The sequence below is a fragment of the Terrapene carolina genome, unplaced genomic scaffold, assembly GCF_002925995.2.
Source record: "Terrapene carolina triunguis isolate 2854851 unplaced genomic scaffold, T_m_triunguis-2.0 Scaffold374, whole genome shotgun sequence".
Lineage (NCBI taxonomy): Eukaryota > Metazoa > Chordata > Testudines > Emydidae > Terrapene > Terrapene triunguis.
In genome coordinates, this window is record NW_020664725.1 from 10308158 (window position 1) to 10327074 (window position 18917).

Here is an 18917-nt window from a genome sequence, read left to right on the forward strand (position 1 = left end):
TACCTCTGATCCCCTTCAAAGTGACTGTCAAGCCATAGCTTCTTGCCTTTTGTGCTGAACACCACAGTGGCCGTGCTGACAAAAGGTGCAGCCGAGACCCCGTGGGAATGGGCAGCAGTGTGCAGCTGGCATATTCCTGGTCCTTTCTCAACCCTTGACGATGGCCAGCAGCAGCATTTATATCCCACGGCCTTAGTCATTTGATAGTGTGGCAAGATGCTGACCCAGGCGGATGGAAAGTGACTTGTCTAGTCTCCTGTTTTCCCTTTATCTCTGAGCAATTGCTCCATTGCTTCTTAGACTCTGTTTCTCCACCTATCCCTCCTTAAAATTCATGCAACGTAGTTGCATCCATTCATGGATGCTAGGAATGGGTAAGGATTACGATGACGCAGAAGCGAACCTCTCTGCAACCTCCAATATCTTGTGGTTGGAGAAGTGCCATAAATCTGACTTTGCCGATGTCTCCCTTGCTCTGCTGGTGACTCAAAAATAGAAACTAGTGGAGCCCATTGAAGTTAGTCATCTTCCACACATAGCTCATTATTTGGAAGACCCTAGATAAAAATATCCATTGTCTTCTGGGTGAGGCAATTATGCTCCTTGCCTTCCCCACAACATCGCTGCCAGCAGCGTTGATTCTTCCCTGGGGGCAAAGTGTGCCCTTTCCTATATAGCACTGGAAGGCAGGATCTGAGGAAAGGCTGGCCAAAGGCATCTCTACCAGTTTTGCTGACGGTAAATCCCCTACAGGCTTTTGGGGGAGGTGGGAGAGGAAAGGGAGTGTTCCTTCAATGTCCCCACTCACTGGAGTTTAGAGGAGATGGGAGCAACAGCCAGTGGATCCACCAGCCGCTGCAAGCTGTAGAATGGGACTGCAAGAGTGGAAGGGGCTACTGAAGCCCAAGTGGTGACTGAGTGTGGCTTGGGAATTGAGGATTTCTTCTCTATCCTCCTGGACCTTGTGCCAAATCTGGCTTGTTGAAGGAGGCCAGGAGTGGCTTTGGCCCTATAAGCGAGAGCAGAAATAGGCAGCCATGTAATATCTAATGCAGCAATTTGCAAGTGCTGCTGGTATGAGGCTGGGGGAGGAGAGTACTTCTGCCTTTGCAAACAAGATAAACCTCTCCAGCCAAGCAGCTCAAGCACCTACCAAAGCCTCCAGCTTCAGCAGCCTCCACTTGAGCAGGTCTGAGTCCACAGAACGACAATGGGCGGGTTTCTACAGTCCTGTCCCTTTAAGTTCACATATGAGAGAGACCCACAGTGCTGAGTGTCTGGTTTTGTGGCTCCTGTGGGGAAGCTGCCTATAACTAGCTTTGCTGGGCTTCCCACTTCCCTTCCAGTCTCCAGACACTGCTGCGGGCAGGGAGTTTCTGACTCTGAGTTGGCAGTGCAATAATTCACAGAGACGAATGGGTGCTTAGGGAGTAGCCTGCAGACAACTCTCCTCCAGAAAGGACTTGGGACCAGTTATTTTTTTGGGGTGTGGCTTAGATTGGTTCCAAGTTGTTACAGCACAATAGCACTGTTAGAAGGAAAGGACCTAAGTCTTTAAATAATGCAGGATGGGAAGCACTTTGTTATTGCAATGCTTATGGCCAGACCCTGAGCTGGTGTAAATCAGGGTAGCTCCACTGAGGTCTGTACAGCTAGACCAATTCACACGACATGAGGGATGTGGTCCTTGTTTCCTATGTTTTCCTCCTCTGTGTGATTCAAACATGCTGTGGCGTCGGTAACAGAACAGCCATTAGGTTACATTTATTGCAAACTCCAAGCTTTCTTCTACATTCCTCACTTTGGGGGGCACACCAGCAAAACATATTAAAGCAAAACCAAAGACGCCCGATTCCATTATTTCTTCGGTTCTTATATGGCTCCTGTTGTAACTGAGCACCGCCACCACCTAAATTTGAATGCATTCGCCTCCACAACATGCCTGTGAGGTGGGGAAGTGCTATTATCTTCATTGTACAGATAAGGGAACTGAGACACACAAAGACTAAGTGGTTTGCCCAGGGTCACACGGGATGTCGGCGGAACAAGGCATTGAGCCTGGGTTTTCTGAATCCCGGGTGAGCATCCCCACTACTTCACCATCTCCTTTATACTAGTGTAAAATTGGCCGTCACTCCCAAAGTCGCTGGCGTGACCTTGGTGTAAAACTGGTGTCGGAGCATCGGCTCTGCCCCGAGTTCCAGGCCACCAGCTGGAGCGCAGCCCCCATCGGCTTCAGGGGAGAAGGGGAGTGAGGGCAGGGCTCCTGGGAAGACCGTGGGTGGGGCCACAGCCTGGGTTAGGGGAGGCTTAGCCTCCACTGACCTTCGATACCCACCGCCCGTGGACATACCATAATTTTACAGGGCTGTGTGGGGGAAGGGGTCCCCAACCATGGGGCATAGAGGTCCTCAGGAATTGCTGCCCTGGCAGCTGAGAAGTGATCCCACCGTCATTCTGCAGCCTTTGGGCATAGAGAAGCTTCCATCCATGGAGCCTCCCATTACACCGCCCAGCTGGCCTGCTCTAAGCACATCCTATTGCACTTTATTAGGCAAACTAGCCAGGCCTGCTGTTCTTAGGCAGAAGGGGTGGCCTAGTGTTCTACGGAACTCTGCAGTGGACTCTCTAGAAGATTGTGAGCTCTTTAGGGCAGGGGATCACCTTTTTGTTCTGTGTTTGTACAGCGCCTAGCACAATGGGGTCCTGGTCCGTGACGAGGGCTCCGATGCACTACCATGATATAAATACATTAATTAATAATTAATAAAATGCAAGTCCTGCAGAGCTGAATCAATCTCTTCCAGCTTTTGTCGTTTACTATATTGGCAGAGTAAGGGAGGGGAGGAAAAGAGGGAAGGGTCTTTCAGAGGAGACCTTCAAAACCAGGTTATGCCTGGACACTAAAGATCCTATTTTGTAGGACACGGGGCTTGCTTCGATGTCCTAGGTTAAAATTTGTCCTCTCCTGATTGCTGTGTGGTGCAGCTGGCTATCTACCAGGATGCTGGCCAACACCCCAGCAATGGCTACTTTTCAATGTGTACAAGGAATTTGTTGAAGGCGCTTCGGCATCCATTTGGGATGGTACAGGCTATATGATCAAAAAGTATGTTTATTGTGATCAGCAGGAAAATATTCACTGTCATTATCACTTTTATCCAACTCCAGGGCTGCCCAGTATTCTCGGTGTGAGCCCCAGTTTCGTCGACATGCCACCTGTTTCAAACCCCTTGGAACCTGAGCACCTCTGAATGCCTGACACATGGATCATAACTCAGTGAACTGGGTTGCCATTTTTTCCCAGGGCGGATCCGTAGTATTGCAGTGAGTATTTCTATCTATGTTGACTTTCATTGGCAATGCTGAAACCCAGGGCCCGTGTGCCTGAAAAGATAGTCTGAATGCCTAGAGGCTTTCCAATTATTATGAAAATCCAGCCTGCTGTACATTGCATTTGGGAGTTGAGCTTAACTTGTCCTAAGTTTGCTTTCTTCTAAATGGCACTTTATTACCTAATATGCACTGTGGGAATCTGTTATGTAAAATCGGTCTGTTTCTGAGTAAGTAAGAATGTTTTTGATAAATGCTCCATATTGCTTTGATTCATTATTTATGTTCTTTAATGGTAATCAGGGAAAGGGGCATTTCCTTTCTTCCCTTTCCTGGAGACAAAGAACTGCTGGAATTGCCAAACTTTTGCTTCCCTTTTAGTTACTGTAATATAATAATAATATTTTTTTAATGTATTGGTGCCCAGGCCCAAAACTCCTCCAGGAACCTTGAGGAAAAATGTAGATTTCAGAATAAAATAGGCCAGCTTGCTATAGAATAGCGTCAGTGTGCGAACACAGATGACAAGCCCATTGCAGTCGGTGAGGTTTTAGTGGAGAAAGGATGGTCTTGTTAGGGAACTAGACTGTATGGGACATTCCCACCTCAGCCACAGACTTTCTGATTAACCTTGGTCAAATCATTTCAATGCTCTATGCCATGGTTACCAGAGATGTTTCCTCCACTCATGGGGGTGTTGTGAAGATGACTTCATAACTACTTGGGAGGTATGGTGATATTAGATGGATGGAGCGGTACCATGTAAATACCTGCACAGAGATCTAGAAAGGTTTGCCCCATCTGACTGCAATGTGGAAACCATACGTCAGCAGGCCTTGTCTCATGGGGAGAACTTGGTAAAGTATGGATTAGAGCAACATGACAGACACCTGCAAAATGTGAGCCCTTCTGTTTTGAAGTTGTATGTTGGTGCCCACCTGAGAGAATGCGGCCTTTGGGTTTGGGGGAATTCAGGTCCTGTGTGCAAGGTGTGGTAGTCATTTGCATTGATATGTCGGTTCAAAGCTGCAAAATGAAACTAGCCATTGGGTGTTCATCTGTTACTAACCGCACAGTATGTGACTAAAACTGAAAGGGTAAAAAACAAACAAAAAACCATCCTGAACCTTTCTGTTGTTTTGTTTCTTGCATTTCACTCAACTTGGAGATTGCTTTGGTCGGTTTCTTTTTTTATTCCTAGTCAGTTTCATGCTTCTGTCTCTCTTGTGCTAACACCATGGCCAGCACTGGCTTGTTAACTCTCCCACCCTACCCGCCTTTCCCCAGAAGACTTGTGTGTCCATTGAAGTTTTAAATAAGACATGCCTACATTTGATTTGTAACTTCCTCCCAAAAATGTTGCAACTTCCCCCACCAAAAATTTAAAAGTTGGAGGCCAGATTGTGGCTTGGATTCTGCAGGGTGCAATGCCCCATTAGAGGGATAGTGGGCAGGAAGATGCTTTCCTTCTCTCCCCTCCCTCATCTTGTGTCGCCATGTGAGGGCTAGTCACAAAGGGCCAGATTTCCCAAGGTATTTAGGCACCTAAAGATGCAGACAGGCATTGGTTTCAATGGGAGTTAAGTTCCTAGGTGCTTCTGAAAATTCCACTAGGCAGCTAGCTGCCTAAATACCTTGGGAAATCTAACCCAATCCTTGGTCCTTATACTCAGGCATCACACACAATGGCACTAACCTCCCCAGAGAGATGGTCTTGCAGGAATGCGCACTCTGTGTCATTCCATTACAAAGGGAGCTGCAAGGAACACTATGGCTCATGCTCCTGGTCTTGCCACTGAGAACTTCTTTATGGGACAGCACACTTCATAATTCCCCACCCCTCTTACTGCAAGGATGTGCCTTTACGGCTGCCATCTCCCTCTGGCCCTGTAATAGTTGGTGGTGACCCTTTGAATAATGTTGCTGGAACACCCTGAGTAGTTATATTGAGTTTCTGGTCCCATGAAGAGGAACAGAGCCTGCTTTTCCTTTTGTTCAGGTGAGTGTTTCTGTGGCTGTATGTTCCTCCCAACATCAGTGACAAAGAGAGACCTTGTTTACTCTACTATCATTTGCACTAGGTGAATCCCACTAGCTGAATTCCACTGTCGCTTCCTGCAGCCAGAAACTGGCCTGAGCATTGCTTACCCATGAAACACCCAGGTCCCGCACTCGTCTGCCTTCGTGATGTAATTCTCAGGCAACAGCCCAGAACAGCCGGTCGCTAGGGAAGTGCCATAAATCCAGCCCTCGCTGGTGCTGGTTTGCTCCACCGGGGACATAAAAATGAAATCCCCTGGAACCAGCTCAAGCTCGTCGTCATTCTGTGGGATGTAGGGATAGATCACTTGCAGTGTCTGGGGAGACGGAGGAGAAAGAGAGAGCGTGTGAGAAGGGCATTACAGAATCCTGGGCTACACGAGAAGGCCGAAGGAATGAACTCGCATATGCCTCTCCCCTGCTGTCTGCTACCTTCACCCCAACTAGACAATTAACCCTTCTTACACCAGTAAAAGAGAGAGCAAAGGAGAATACAGAAATAAATGATAGGCATTAAAGATGGAAAAGCCTTGTGAGATCACCCAGTCCCACACTCCAACTGCTGCAGTCTCAGCTTTCTGCATTGTATTACCTAGTTCTAGTGCTTTATCCAGTCTAGTTTTTAACAGGAGGTCAGAGTAGATGATTACAATGGTCCCTTCTGGCCTTATATATCTACAAAAATCATCTTTAGAATGTGCTGTCTGCCACATCCCATCGGGAAAGTATTCAATCCTCATTATTGGGAAGTTTTCAGTATTCTGTTTCCATTTGCCCCTTTCATCCCCTTGCTCCTAGTCATGCTGCTCCTTGTGCCATCCTAAATAATCCCTCCCCTTCCTTGTTCTCCGATTCAGTAAAAAATTTAAGCATGTGCTTAACTTGAAGCATTCTGTTGACTTGGGCCTACTCAAGTACTTAAAAGTTAAACACGTGCTTTGGTCCACAGTTGAACTGGGGACTTGGTATTTACACACACAAGGTTCCCAAGGATCTTCTTCTATGTGTTTACTTATGTTCCAGTTAAAACGCATTTTTCTTCCCCATTCTTTATTGGCTTTGAAAGTGGGGCAATGACCCTTTGTCACTGAGCTAATACATTTGAACTCATGATATTCTGCTCTTTATGAGGACATTAAGAAAACAAAATTAAAGGCACTGAGGAGTGTACTGCCTAGACCATCTCATTTTACAATTATTTCTTAAGATGAATGGGCTCAGGTTTCAAAGTAGGCAGAGAAGTAGTGAGTAATTAGAATTCTACTTCTGTCTGTTGCACTGTGATGTGATGAAAATATATATCCCATTTTGTGTGTTCATGCTTGTTTGTGTATTAGATGTGCACACAGGTGCATGTATCGGGGTGTGAGTGTACAAATATAACATGTAATATTCAAGAGAGCATGGATGGGATTTACACAATTTTTGTTTTGTTTTGTTATATGTTTACAAAAGGGCAAAAAGCCCTGTAAAACTGAACAAAAAATGTTCTTATGGGGGGGAAAAATTGCTTTGAATGCGATTGTGCTGTTCCCTTCTGCCAGCTGGGAGCTAGACTGTATTGTAGGTCATGAGACAGAATGGCAAGTAACCTTCTTTGCTAACTCAAGTGGAGTCAAATGTTGATCAGTAACTTTCCTTGTAAATACCCACAGTCATCCTCCACTTCAACAAAAGGCTTGTTGTCTGACTTATGCACTAGTAACTTTCATCGCAAAGCAAACATCTAATGAGCAACTGTGTCCTTTTTATGTACCTTGCATGCTCCTTAAGGAAATGTGACTTGTCATGCCCAGAGCCGAATGTTGCTCCATTGATTCTAGTATCCTGTTTCTGGCAGTGGCCAGCATCTTCAGAGGAAGATGGAAACTAGTCACTGTCCCTTAATATCCCAAAGCCAAAACTTCCACGCTTGGGCGTGCCTAAAGCTGCACACTTAATAAAAGTACCTGATTTTCAGAGTTTCTGAGCATTTGCTACTTCTACTGCAATCAATACGAGTGCTGGGCATATAATTTGGTCTCTCCTATTCTCTCCCTGTGGCACATCATAATCTAGTTTTCTGTGGGCTGTGATACTTTGGTCAAATTTCAGCTGTGGGAATTAGTGTGCAGGTGGCGGGTGGTGCTGGTGGCCTGTGATGTACAATAGGTCAGACTGGACGAGTTGGTGCTCCCTTCTGGGCTTAAATTCTGAGAGTATATCTGGATTCTGGCTCTCGCACAGATGCCTTGGGGAACAGGCTGAATCTCTGTAAACACCTTGGGACAGGGCCTAGGATGTGCCTTTGTAACTGAGCGGGGCCTGATCTCAGTTTGGAGCTTTGCAGCAATGCTGAGATACAAATCAACCGCAGCCAATTGCAATTATAGTTGATTGCTTTCTTTAAAACTGAGATGAACTCCAAAAATTACCTCGTGGTTAGCAAATCTTATATCTCGAGAGAAGATTGCGGCGACCCAGTCGCATCCTAGCTTGACGTCGATGTTCTGTGCTAATTTCTCCAGCGTGGGCAAGTGGCTGGTTTGGAAGTGGTAGGCCAATGTCACGTGCAGCTGTTTCTTATGGGGTTCTACATGCACATCTGAAATGAGAAAGATGCGATCAACAGCAAGCGACTGTCACATTGAACAGCAGACTCTTGCTCCATTTTCAAAGGCATTCACCCCATTAGTGCAGGAGAATTGAGCAAAACCTTTCAGTTAGCAAAGGGAAGACAAATGGCAGTCTGGTCTCTGAAATCAAACCTATAGCGCTGCGCACTGGTAATGCACCATTGATCTGAGTCTGACCCTTAGGAATTAGATTAGAGGAGCATTTGGTACCAGGGAGGACAGGGGTGCTTCATGAAATCTTGTATAACCCACTGCCTGTTGAGTCTGCGTTATGCTTCCCCAGCCTGTGTGCCTGAGGTACAGAGGAGACGAATGTGCGACTGCCTGCAGCTCCAGGGTTTAGCAGTCCTTTGGCTCAAGCTACAGAGGATTATGCTTTTAGCTGTGGAGGTCCCAGGTTCAGACTTGACATACTTGCCAAACGTGAAAATCTCAATTTTGAGTTCAGAAAACTAATATTTTTGATTGGGAGGTGGGAATTCCTGACATTTTTAAACCATTTGGGTTTGCAAGGCTGTTTTGATTGAAAAATGTCATTTTCTAGCTAAAGGGCAGCCTTTCCCCCTACCTAAGGGGTTGAGGATCTCTCCAAAAATAGGCTGATCAGAGAGGGCTCCTGCATATGGTGCAGGTCTGATGCTCAAAGGTGATGAGCACTCTCAAACTCCTATTTGACTGCCTCTAACATGGGTGCTCAATATTTCTGAAAAACAGTCAGTGGTTTGTTTTTCTTCTTAATTCCCCCACACTAGATCTTTTCTTTCCTGGCCTCTCCACTCTGTATTTTCTCCAGGGCCGGCTCCAGGCACCAGCCCAGCAAGCAGGTGCTTGGGGCGGCCAACGGAGAGGGACGGCACGTCCGGCTCTTTGGCGGCAATTCGGCGGCGGGTCCCTCAATCCCTCTTGGAGCGAAGGACCAGCTGCCAAATTGCTGCCAAAGACTGAAGTGACGGCGGTAGGGCTTTTTTTTTTATTTTTCTTTTTGCTGCTTGGGGCGGCAAAAACCCTGGAGCCGGCCCTGTTTCTATCTGTTCTGTCTATCATCTTCTGCATCCATTACATTTCCCCCTCTCCCGCTCTGTGCCTTTTTTCCTCCCACAGGTGGAGAACACAAACCTGGGAATGTTAGAGTTCATGTTGAAGTTGAAATATTCAGGTTAACACAGCTCGACGTCCTGGCTCCACTGAAGTCAATAGGAATTTTGCCATAGACTTCGGTGAGGTCAGGACTTCACCCACAGTACTGAAGTATTTTAAAATAAGCCAAACAGAGTTTAAGGTGAGTCGGGGAGTACTCCCAGGATAAGAGGTGAAGCTACTGAGAGAACCTACATAATGAAGGGATTAAAAAAGGTGAACACACAGGTGAAGAAATGAGGAAATGCCAGAAGCTGGGAATGAGCGACAGGGGATGGATCACTTGATGATTACCTACTACTTCATTCCCTCAGAGGCACCTGGCATTGTTTACTTTCGGCAAACAGGATACGGGGCTAGATGGACCTTTGGTCTGACTCAGTCTGGACATTCTTATGTTTTATACAAATCATAATAAACAGAACAGTTCAAACTGGAATACATTGTAAAAATAACTTATTTTTCCTGATTCAACCACATCTAAAAAATAGGGACAGACCAAACGGCAGGCATTTGGAGACTTGGTTCCAAACCCAAAATATCAGGGGCTTGCCCAACCCATTTGAATCTCTCTTATTCGGCAAAAAAGGACACGTTACAGGGGTGATCTCTGAAAAGGGCCTGGGACATCGAATGTGGGTACGCGACATAGCAGTGTGCTAGCAATGCACCCTTAAGAATTAGCTCAGAGGAATATTTGGTCTAAGAGGGAACAAATCTCATGGGAACAGGCTGCCTTGAGATGGTTGGTGCTCGTTCCTTTTTCTGGTTGGACTAGAAGCAGTGAGGGCAGCCATTCGTGCTGTGTTAAATTGCTCAAAGAAAAAGCAGGTGTTTAAAGCTTACAGCCATTTCCTCCCTCTCCTGAAAGTGATCGTGTCTCTAGGTCACTGTCAGGTGAAACTCCTGGGGACTCAGGACAGCCTGCATTCTACAAGGCCAAGTATATCTACTTTGTTGTTGTTGTTTTAACTATGGCACCTAAATGGCGGCTGTTCTGAGTTCTGGATGGGGGCTTGCAGCTCTACTTCCGGCCACTATGGGGTGCTGGACCAGCAGCAACATACTCCTGAGAGTCGCAAGTTCTAATCCCTCCCCCTTCCCCATATGTATGGAACTGCTGTTTTGATGCATTTTAACCCAGGTGGTGTAAGCCTATGAAAATCTAGGACCGTCTTTTGCTGTGTCCAGTTTATGCTGGGTGCAGCAGGGGTGGGGAGGGTGGGATGGCAAGGAGCTGGTTACAGCTCTCTGATGCTCTGCTTCAACCTTGTTGCTGTTCCCTCAGGGGCTGTATAGCTGCCGGGGATCGCCAGAGCACATTGAGCTGTGGCCACTCCCACTCCATCCCCCTGTCGTGCTCCCTGCACCAGGGCAAGGAGGCACCGGAGTCAGTTTTGCTGGTTCTGTGCCTGCTGGCCACTCCCATGTGCCATGGGACACTCCAGCAGAGGATTAGGCAGGTTTCTCCTCCCTTTGCATTAGCTAAGTGATGGTAAGCAGGCCAGAGAATCTGGTCCCCAACATGGTATGGTGAATTTCCTCTGGATGTACAAAGGCTGAAAGGGGTTTCCCTTTGGTTGCTGAGGTATTTTACACATCTTCACATAGAGCTGGGCTTGCTTCCGGGAAGCAGAAATGCTGTAAGAAAACTAAACGCACTTTCTGTCCTTGGTGGGGGAAAAAGCTTGTGCCAGCGCAGCTTGTGGTAGTGAGCTGAGCAGGAAATTCTAGCCTCATAGACAAAATGTCTGTTTGAAAGGTTAAAGAACTGTCAAATGTCAACTTCCCTTCCAGGAGATAACACTTCAGAGCAAATGTGATGTGCTCTTTGAACTGAAGACAATAGGTTCTGTGAAGAGGCACTGAAACCCCAGAACACGTGGTGGGGTATTCCTCGCTCGTCTTCCTAGCCCTGGAACCTCGCTTAAAAATCCAACATCACTTCCCTGAGCTTGAAAGCCCTATTTCTGAATGGCATCAAAACTTTTGCATCTGAAAATGCTCTCTGGGGCACCTAGGAACATAGGAATCACTAAAGCAGAGCAGAACAATGGGCCATCTAGCGTCCTATCTCAGACAGTGGCCAAGGCTGAATACTTCAAAGAAGGCAAAATTCCCACCTTCCCAGACCATGCACCAAACTGGGCAATACAATTGCATGGAGGGTGCCAGGAGGGTAGATAACACAGACACTAACTAGGCTCCTGATTCAGCAAGGCACTTGGGCGCCTGACTAACTTTAAGCACGAGTAGTCTTACTGATGTCACTGGGCTAATTACCTTCCTGTATTGGGGACGGTCTTCCTTACATCTCTCCCCTCAGAGTCGAGAATAGAATTCAGGAGTCCTGACTCTCAACTCATGCTCTAGCTACTAGATGTCACTGCTTTTCTGTGGACAGCATTAAAAAAAAGCATCTTTCTCAGCGTGCCTCCTGTTAGCCTAGTGTTTTGTCATTGGCTATTCACTGTAAAATGTCAGGCCTACCAAAGACGACGGTTAGTGTGCTGCCATGAAAACGATGCCCGTTGAAACAGCCATTACGGGATAAGTGATAGGCTAAATAAAATGTATATCCTAGTCCCTGGCATCTTGGATTACACTACAGTTATTCACTGGACAAAATCAGCTATTTGTTTTAATGGTCACTTACTTAAAAGGACATCCTTTATGATCAAGCTCTTTCTTAGCATGAATGAAATATCTTGACAGAAGGGGAATGCAATTGTAAGAAGAGCATGTTTTGGGGAGGGTAAATTTAGTGTGAGGACCAGTCTTGGGAATCAAATTAATTTATTTAGTGTCAGATCCTCAGCTGGTGACTTGGGAGGAGTTAAATAAATAAATAAAATAAATAAATTAATGGAGATATCCTATCTCCTAGAACTGGAAGGGACCTTGAAAGGTCATCGAGTCCAGCCCCCCGCCTTCACTAGCAGGACCAAGTACTGATTTTGCCCCAGATCCCTAAGTGGCCTCCTCAAGGACTGAACTCACAACCCTGGGTTTAGCAGGCCAATGCTCAAACCACTGAGCTATCCCTCCCCCCAGTTTTGCCAGTTTACACCAGCTGAGACTCTGGCCCTTACTATTTACCACAAAAGGGATACTGTGCAGGGAGTGACACTGCCCCACTAAAAGTGCCTCAACCCTGATTTGGAAAAGACCACTTCTGGGGGAAAACAGTCTAGTCTCTCTTCCCCACCCAGTCTAAACTGCTAACAAGGAGGCCAGTTGTGGTGTGGGCATCTCTCCCTTAAGGATTGGACTCTGATTCCCAAACAGCCCCATCCTAAGTTTTTATCAGGACCTTCTGGCTAGACTTTGGCAGCACAGTGGGTGCATTTTACCACGACATACCAGGAATATTTGGCACTAGTCAAGATACAACACTTGGAGCCCCTAGAGCTTGCCTTTGACATTTATTTCCTGTGTACTCACCCACTTTAGAAGCAGCTTCTGTAGCAAAGTCCGCCGCAAACTTCTTGAGGACCTCAGCGCTGTCCTCCTTGACGAAAAGCCCAATGAAGTTCGAAGACGTGTAGAGTTCTAAAGGCAGGGGAGCAGGGAATTTGCATTTCCATCGCATCACTGTGGCCTGCAGGGCTTCATTGAGCGCATCAATCTTGCTGTCTTCGCACTGCCAATGGAAGCAGGACAAATGTTCCTTAGGGGTCAGGAATTCGTTCACTGGGACCGTATATACCCTTGGAGTGTACTCAGAGAAGAAAGGAAGGGTTCAGGGTGATGGACCTGAACGGTTTTACACCTTGGGCTTTCATCAAAGTAGAAGAATGTAAAGAACTAGCATATACCTCAAACAAAATGAAACAAGCAAGAGCTGGGTGAATACAACAAAAACTCTTCCATGGATGTGCATTCAAATATTTCAGCTAACCAACTTCAGAGGTATTCACTCTCCTGTTGCATTTGTTGCATGGCCTAGTTGTTGGGGTTCCCCTGAGACCTCTTCCATTTGGTTCCCTAAGAACTCATCTCATCTCTCGTCTTGTCACTCAGGCTCCTTTATTTGGCATACAACAAAGCTATGTTGAGTTGATTAGATTCAAAAATAGGAGGTGGGTGTAGGCGTACCACACACCCAAAATTACAGGGCAAACCTCTTCCTTTACATATGTTTACCATTACATTGCATTTACTATACATTACATTTTGGGATTGGCTTGGTCACTTTATAGGAACCAATCCCAGGACCGCATGCACTGTCCATACACAGCTTACTCTTTACCTCATCTTATGTTCCAGGCTTATCTTATGCATTGTTATCTTGTCCATTGTAAATGGCTCCCTGGGTGTTCCCCTTTATTTTAGGTAGTACAGACATTCTGTTTCAGATTGCTGATCCATTTACCTCCCTAATCTTGTCTCCCAAGAAATAAAGCCTCATCCATATCTAATTACTCAGGTCAAGCCAGGCCTGCACCAGTGATTATCATGTTTCCAACATGCCCATCCACTTAGTAGCCTTCCAAAGTTAGTGACCCTCTAGGAGGAAGAACTAATCCCCTATCTCTTTCTTAGAGGTGTCTTGCTCTTCGATTTTATTTTTCAGAAGTTTTACCATAGCCATTCTTATCTAGTCAAATACCATGACAAAGAAAACACAGCAGGAGTACAGCTTTAACATTAACACAGTATGAAATATTCATAGATAAATACTCCTGAGTGTTTATCTAAGATAAATAATTCCCTAACATCCCATGTACCCTTCCCCCCAAAAAGAAGCATCAGAAGCCCAATATAGCTGGAGTCTCTCTGTAAAGCTCAGAAGAGCTCCATTCATAGTTGGCGCTTGTGCCTCTATAGGTTAGTGTTAGTTTTTTTTTGGTTAGCTCAGTCAGCCAGTCAAAGAATGTGTGTGTGGGGCGGGGGGTAGCAGATTTCCCTTTCTGTCAAATGACTCTTTCAGTCACTAAGTGCTGCAGCAATCCATTTCCTGGCATTACTCAAACAAGATGGATCTCCTAGAATGCTCAAAACACAGAGGCTTGAGGTGGGGGAAACCTCTACCCCGGTCGCCTTAGAGCACCAAACACTTTCTTCCAAAACATGAACATATTTTGCCATTCAAAGACTATCCGAGACAGGTTTGCATTGGAACTGTCACAGCTCCAATATTTGCTAGGTGGGGTGAGTCCAGCTTTAAGCAATCACCCAGGTGACCAACAATATCTCTTTAGAATTTTGTTCTGAACGAAATGCAAAACCAGAACTGGATGTTCTGCACAGACGATGCCAGATATTGTCCCACCTGTCAGAGCAAAAGGAAATGTTTAGCATCTTCTCCCTTTTTTCTTGCATGGTACAGTCAGTAGGATAAATCAAGGAGTTCACCATTTGTATGTGTTACCCACAAAATGTTTTTGGCTAACATACTTTTTAAGGTGCACTTCAAGTGGATTGTTTGTTGTCTGCCAACAGTTCCCCAGCTCCTTTATAATTTTGAGTCAACGCTTATTGTAGAAAGGACCTTGCTCTATTGGGTAGCTGGTGTTTATCATGAAGATACATGAAGCAGGCTAAAGATGTTTGTTCAGTAATCTCTTTTATGGTTAATGTGTCCCTGGTTAGCCGGGAGGATTTGAGTTTTGAGCTATTAGCACATTTTAATAGGGGTTATTCCACATTGGTACCGAAGGAGAGCTGGGGAGATTAGAAGTGGTTATGGATTTGATTTTCTTTGGGGAAAGGCCAGCCAAGCAAAGAATAAGATTGTGATATGGCTGCCCTAAGAATCAAACACTGGACTCCTGGAGGAGCATCTGTGTATATTTTGCCTAGTGATGCTATGGTGATGAGAACGTTAGCGCTGCATGTGACAATCGTTAAGACCATACTGGCGCCAGTCTGTGACTGATACTGATTTAGTACAAGGGACTCGTGAATTCTCTTTTGAGCTCTGCCATTCATTTACTGTGTGACCACGGGCAAGTCACATTACCTCTCTGTGGTTGTTTCCCCATCTGTAAAATGTGTAGAGTGACACTTCTCTGCTTCAACAGGGGGAACTGCGAAGCTTAATTAATGCTTAAAAAGATCTCTGGATAAAACACCGTATAGAAGTGCAATGCATCATTGGCTTCCAGCAGGACACCATCTCCTAGAACTCTAATGAAAAATGAGCAAACATATTTTTCAGAGGAATTCAGTGGCCTAGTCTCCAGTGATATTATTCTGTTAAGACAGTGGTGGCTTGGAATGGACTTGTTTAACAACCATTTTGCTTCCCAGCCTGGTGTGCGTCAAGCGAACCCAGTAATAATATTCCCTGAATTCCCTCGAGCACAAAGCATTTTACGATCACTGGAGAAATATGTAACTCAACCTGCCTGAACCTGGTAATGGTTGCTGCCAAACAAGATGCCCAGGACAATTGAATGAGAAGCACTGGCTCACCATGAAGAACTGGCAAAGAGTAATGTGTGGGAAGATGTTGTGAGCCTTGTTCTTCCCACAGATCTGCTTCGACTGCTGCCAGAAATCAGAGAGCTTCTGAGCCAAGGGGCCGGTGGGGCGCAGGTAGAGGACATATTCCCGAGGCAGGGGGTCATCAAGGAATGGGTCCCCCACATGAGAGAACAACCTGAGAGAGAGGAGGGAAGAGGTGGCTATTTAAGAACGGCAGAAACCTTGAGTAAGAGTTTAAATAAAAAGACCCATATTTTTGTAGCAGAAAGAACCAAAATTTGAGTTCTTCCCCACTCCCCATATGTTACTAGCCTGGGGGCCACTGATCTCCTAGGGACCAGGCATGGAAATGTACAATTCTGCTGTCTATATGTCCAGTGTGGCCCAGTTATTATTATTAAGTAGGGAGGAAGTCTGTTCTTTCAGTTAAGACCCTGGACTGGGACTCAGTAGACCTGAGTTCAGTCTTTGGTTCTGCCATAGGCTCTTTGGGTGACCTTGTGTTAAAAGTGCTTCATACTTTTGGGTACCCAATTTGAAATATATTAAAGGGGCCTGATTTCCAGAAGGCAGAAGTTGCAGTACTCTCTGAAAATCATGCCCTTTAACTTGTTCTCAGTGTGGACACTCAAAACCGAGGCACCCAAAGACCTTTGTTACCTTTGAAAATTAAGAGCTCAAACTCGCTCTGTTCCACAGTTGTGCAGTGAGCGCGATAAAACTTCCTTTCTCTCACCTAAGTCGACCTTGCCTATTGAGATGGTCAACATTTTGGGGCGGGGACTGTCTCTGACCATGTGTCTTACGGTGCCTAGCACAATGAGACATTGATCTTGCTAGTGTCCCCTAGGTACTGCCGTGGTATCAACAAACAATAACGTGGAGCTTCCATAAATAACATTTCACATTACAATCTGTAAAATATGGTAAATAAATCTTATCCCCTTTTAAAAATTATTTATTACTTCATACCAACCAGTCACATGCTGCTTGGACACTTCTTCCGCCAGTGGATGCCAGTGCTTTTTGTCTGAGGAGGGGGAGGTAAAGAATATTCCATTGTTAGTATTAACGGGTAGACAGAAAATGGATAGTAACATCTGCTGCTTGAACTGGACTCTGCAGCCATCAGAAACCCTGGTAACTGTGGTTCTGGATTTGCAGACACAGGCAATAACTAAAGGCCAGAGTCTGAAGTCCTAACTCCCATTGAATAATGCATTCCCCTATGAATGCTCCAATTTAACTCAATGAGACTATTTGTGGAGTAAAGCACAGGTAGATTAAGGCAATCCAGGTCCATAGACACCCCACCCACTGCGCCATGTCCTGTTCAAGGTGGTAGTGGCAAGGGCCTTCCAAACATGGGCAGTCTGCTCAGCTGATGCAGGTCCAGCCACTGCTTCCAGGCTGAAGTTTTGCTCCTTCCTACCCACTACTTCCTCTGGTCAGGTGAGCTGGATTCCTACAAGAGAAGAGAGAACTCAGCTCCTCTGAGCAGTGGTACCATTGCTCGGCTTGAATGAGGGCTTGAATGAGACTCTGGTCTTAGCTAACCTGAGCGGCACAGTTAATGTCAACTGTGGCACCAAGAACAGTCAATGGGGCAGAGAGCGGTGGAGTAGCTTTCTCTGCAAGGCAGCAAGGTTAGAGCACGGGCAGAGACGTGCCCTGCTGAGACCGTCTAAACCCAGTCACAGTGTTGAATGCCAGATCTTCCAATTTTATCGTCAGCCTTGTGATAGTTAATGTCATACTTGATGCCCCGGCTTCTGGAGACGCGCGATTTTGTGAGAATCTCAGTTTTCATTTTAAGAAAAGCGTTTCTAGTGCTCATGGTTGCACAGAAAAGTTTGAAAAAGTGACCCGAGCACACCCCAAAGGCTTAAAAACTAGGAGTCAAACAAAAAGAACTCCAAACTTATTTTTTTAAAAACTCATAATTGTTTTTAGCCAATCTTGTGACTTTCTGGGATCTGACTCATGATTTTGGAAGGTGAGGGGTTGGCAACATGGCATTCACATATTGCCTCATTGCAAGCATACCCTGCTTAGGAGGTATATTCTCTCTTCAGGCTTTCATTGTGAAAGGGCTGCAGTGTTTTATTTACAAACACAGGGAATATGGTTTCCCACTGCTTACAAAAATGTCTTCCTGCTCCCTGCTCAATCTCTTAGCTGCCCCATGGCGCTTTACATGTCATATCAGCACCATTTGTAAGCAGGACTTATCTAAATGTGAACATACATGGAATCTGGATCTATTCTAAATGCACCTTATTACAGACTCAATAAAATTAAATGTTGCTTGATCAGTTTACAAAAGACAGCGTGCAGTGTCTGTTTTCTTTCTCTTTCACTTGGTGTGCTTCATTATAGATAAGCCCCTTTGTTTCAGATCCATTGCTAACAGGATTTTAAAATGACCTACTTATTGGCCTTTTGATCAGCATGAAAATCAAAGTGGATGGATATGAAAATACAGTCATCTCATTCAGCTTTAAGAGGAGCAGAGAAAAGCAACCACCACCAGGGGGCACAAAGCAAATATTTTCAGCCTGGCATAACCTATGGAAAAACTGCTAAATGTGTGCAGCTCCTGTTAAATTGATCACGTTCCTGTCCTGATTTTTCCCTTTTAAGTGCATAAATATTCCCTGTTATTCTAACAAAGAATAAATAAAAATGTACCAGGAAAATACCGGAGGAAATCAATACGCTGCAATTTAATGTTGGATAGCACCTGTTTATCCAAAAATGTTTTCCCAAATATCGATATAATGCACTGAAAAGCAGCTATACCTGGGGTGGTCAATTAGTCTACAGAACTCATTGCTCCAGTACGTCAATGAGGTCAAGAACTCATTAGGATTCAAAAAAGGATTAGATGTTTATATGAACATAATTGTGTATATTAAAACATGAAGAATAACTTTGGAAAGGATAGAAACCTCATGTTTCAGGGCATAAGCTGACCTCTCATAATTGGCGGTCAGGAGGAAACTTCCCCGGGGAGCAGGTTATCTCATAACTCCTACTGCAGGGTGTCTTTCTCTGAAGCAACTGGTTCCGCCCCACTGTTGGAGACAGGATACTAGACTGAGGCTACGTCTTCACTACCCGCCTGAATCGGCGGGTAGAAATCGATCTCTCGGGGATCGAATTATCGCGTCTCGTCGGGACGGGACAATCGATCCCCGAATCAACGCTTGTACTCCACCGGCGCAGGTAGGAGTAAGTGCCGTCGACGGGGGAGCCGCGGAGGTCGATTTGCCGCCGTCCTCACAGCGGGGTAAGTTGGCTCGGATACGTCGAATTCAGCTATGCTATTCGCGTAGCTGAATTTGCGTATCTTAAATC

The 18917-nt window shown here is 45.6% G+C and overlaps 1 protein-coding gene across 1 annotated transcript in view; it reads right to left on the bottom strand.

Annotated features, from left to right (window-relative positions):
* The window catches only part of UBASH3B (ubiquitin associated and SH3 domain containing B), a 97496-nt gene that overhangs the window by 20428 nt on the left and 58151 nt on the right, over positions 1-18917 (bottom strand). Inside the window, exons 2-6 of the mRNA XM_024196675.3 lie at positions 16534-16587; positions 15546-15732; positions 12570-12768; positions 7788-7957; positions 5482-5690 (exon numbers count right to left, since the gene is read on the bottom strand). Coding sequence (XP_024052443.1) covers positions 5482-5690; positions 7788-7957; positions 12570-12768; positions 15546-15732; positions 16534-16587 — 819 coding nt within the window. The remainder of the gene's footprint in view (positions 1-5481; positions 5691-7787; positions 7958-12569; positions 12769-15545; positions 15733-16533; positions 16588-18917) is intronic.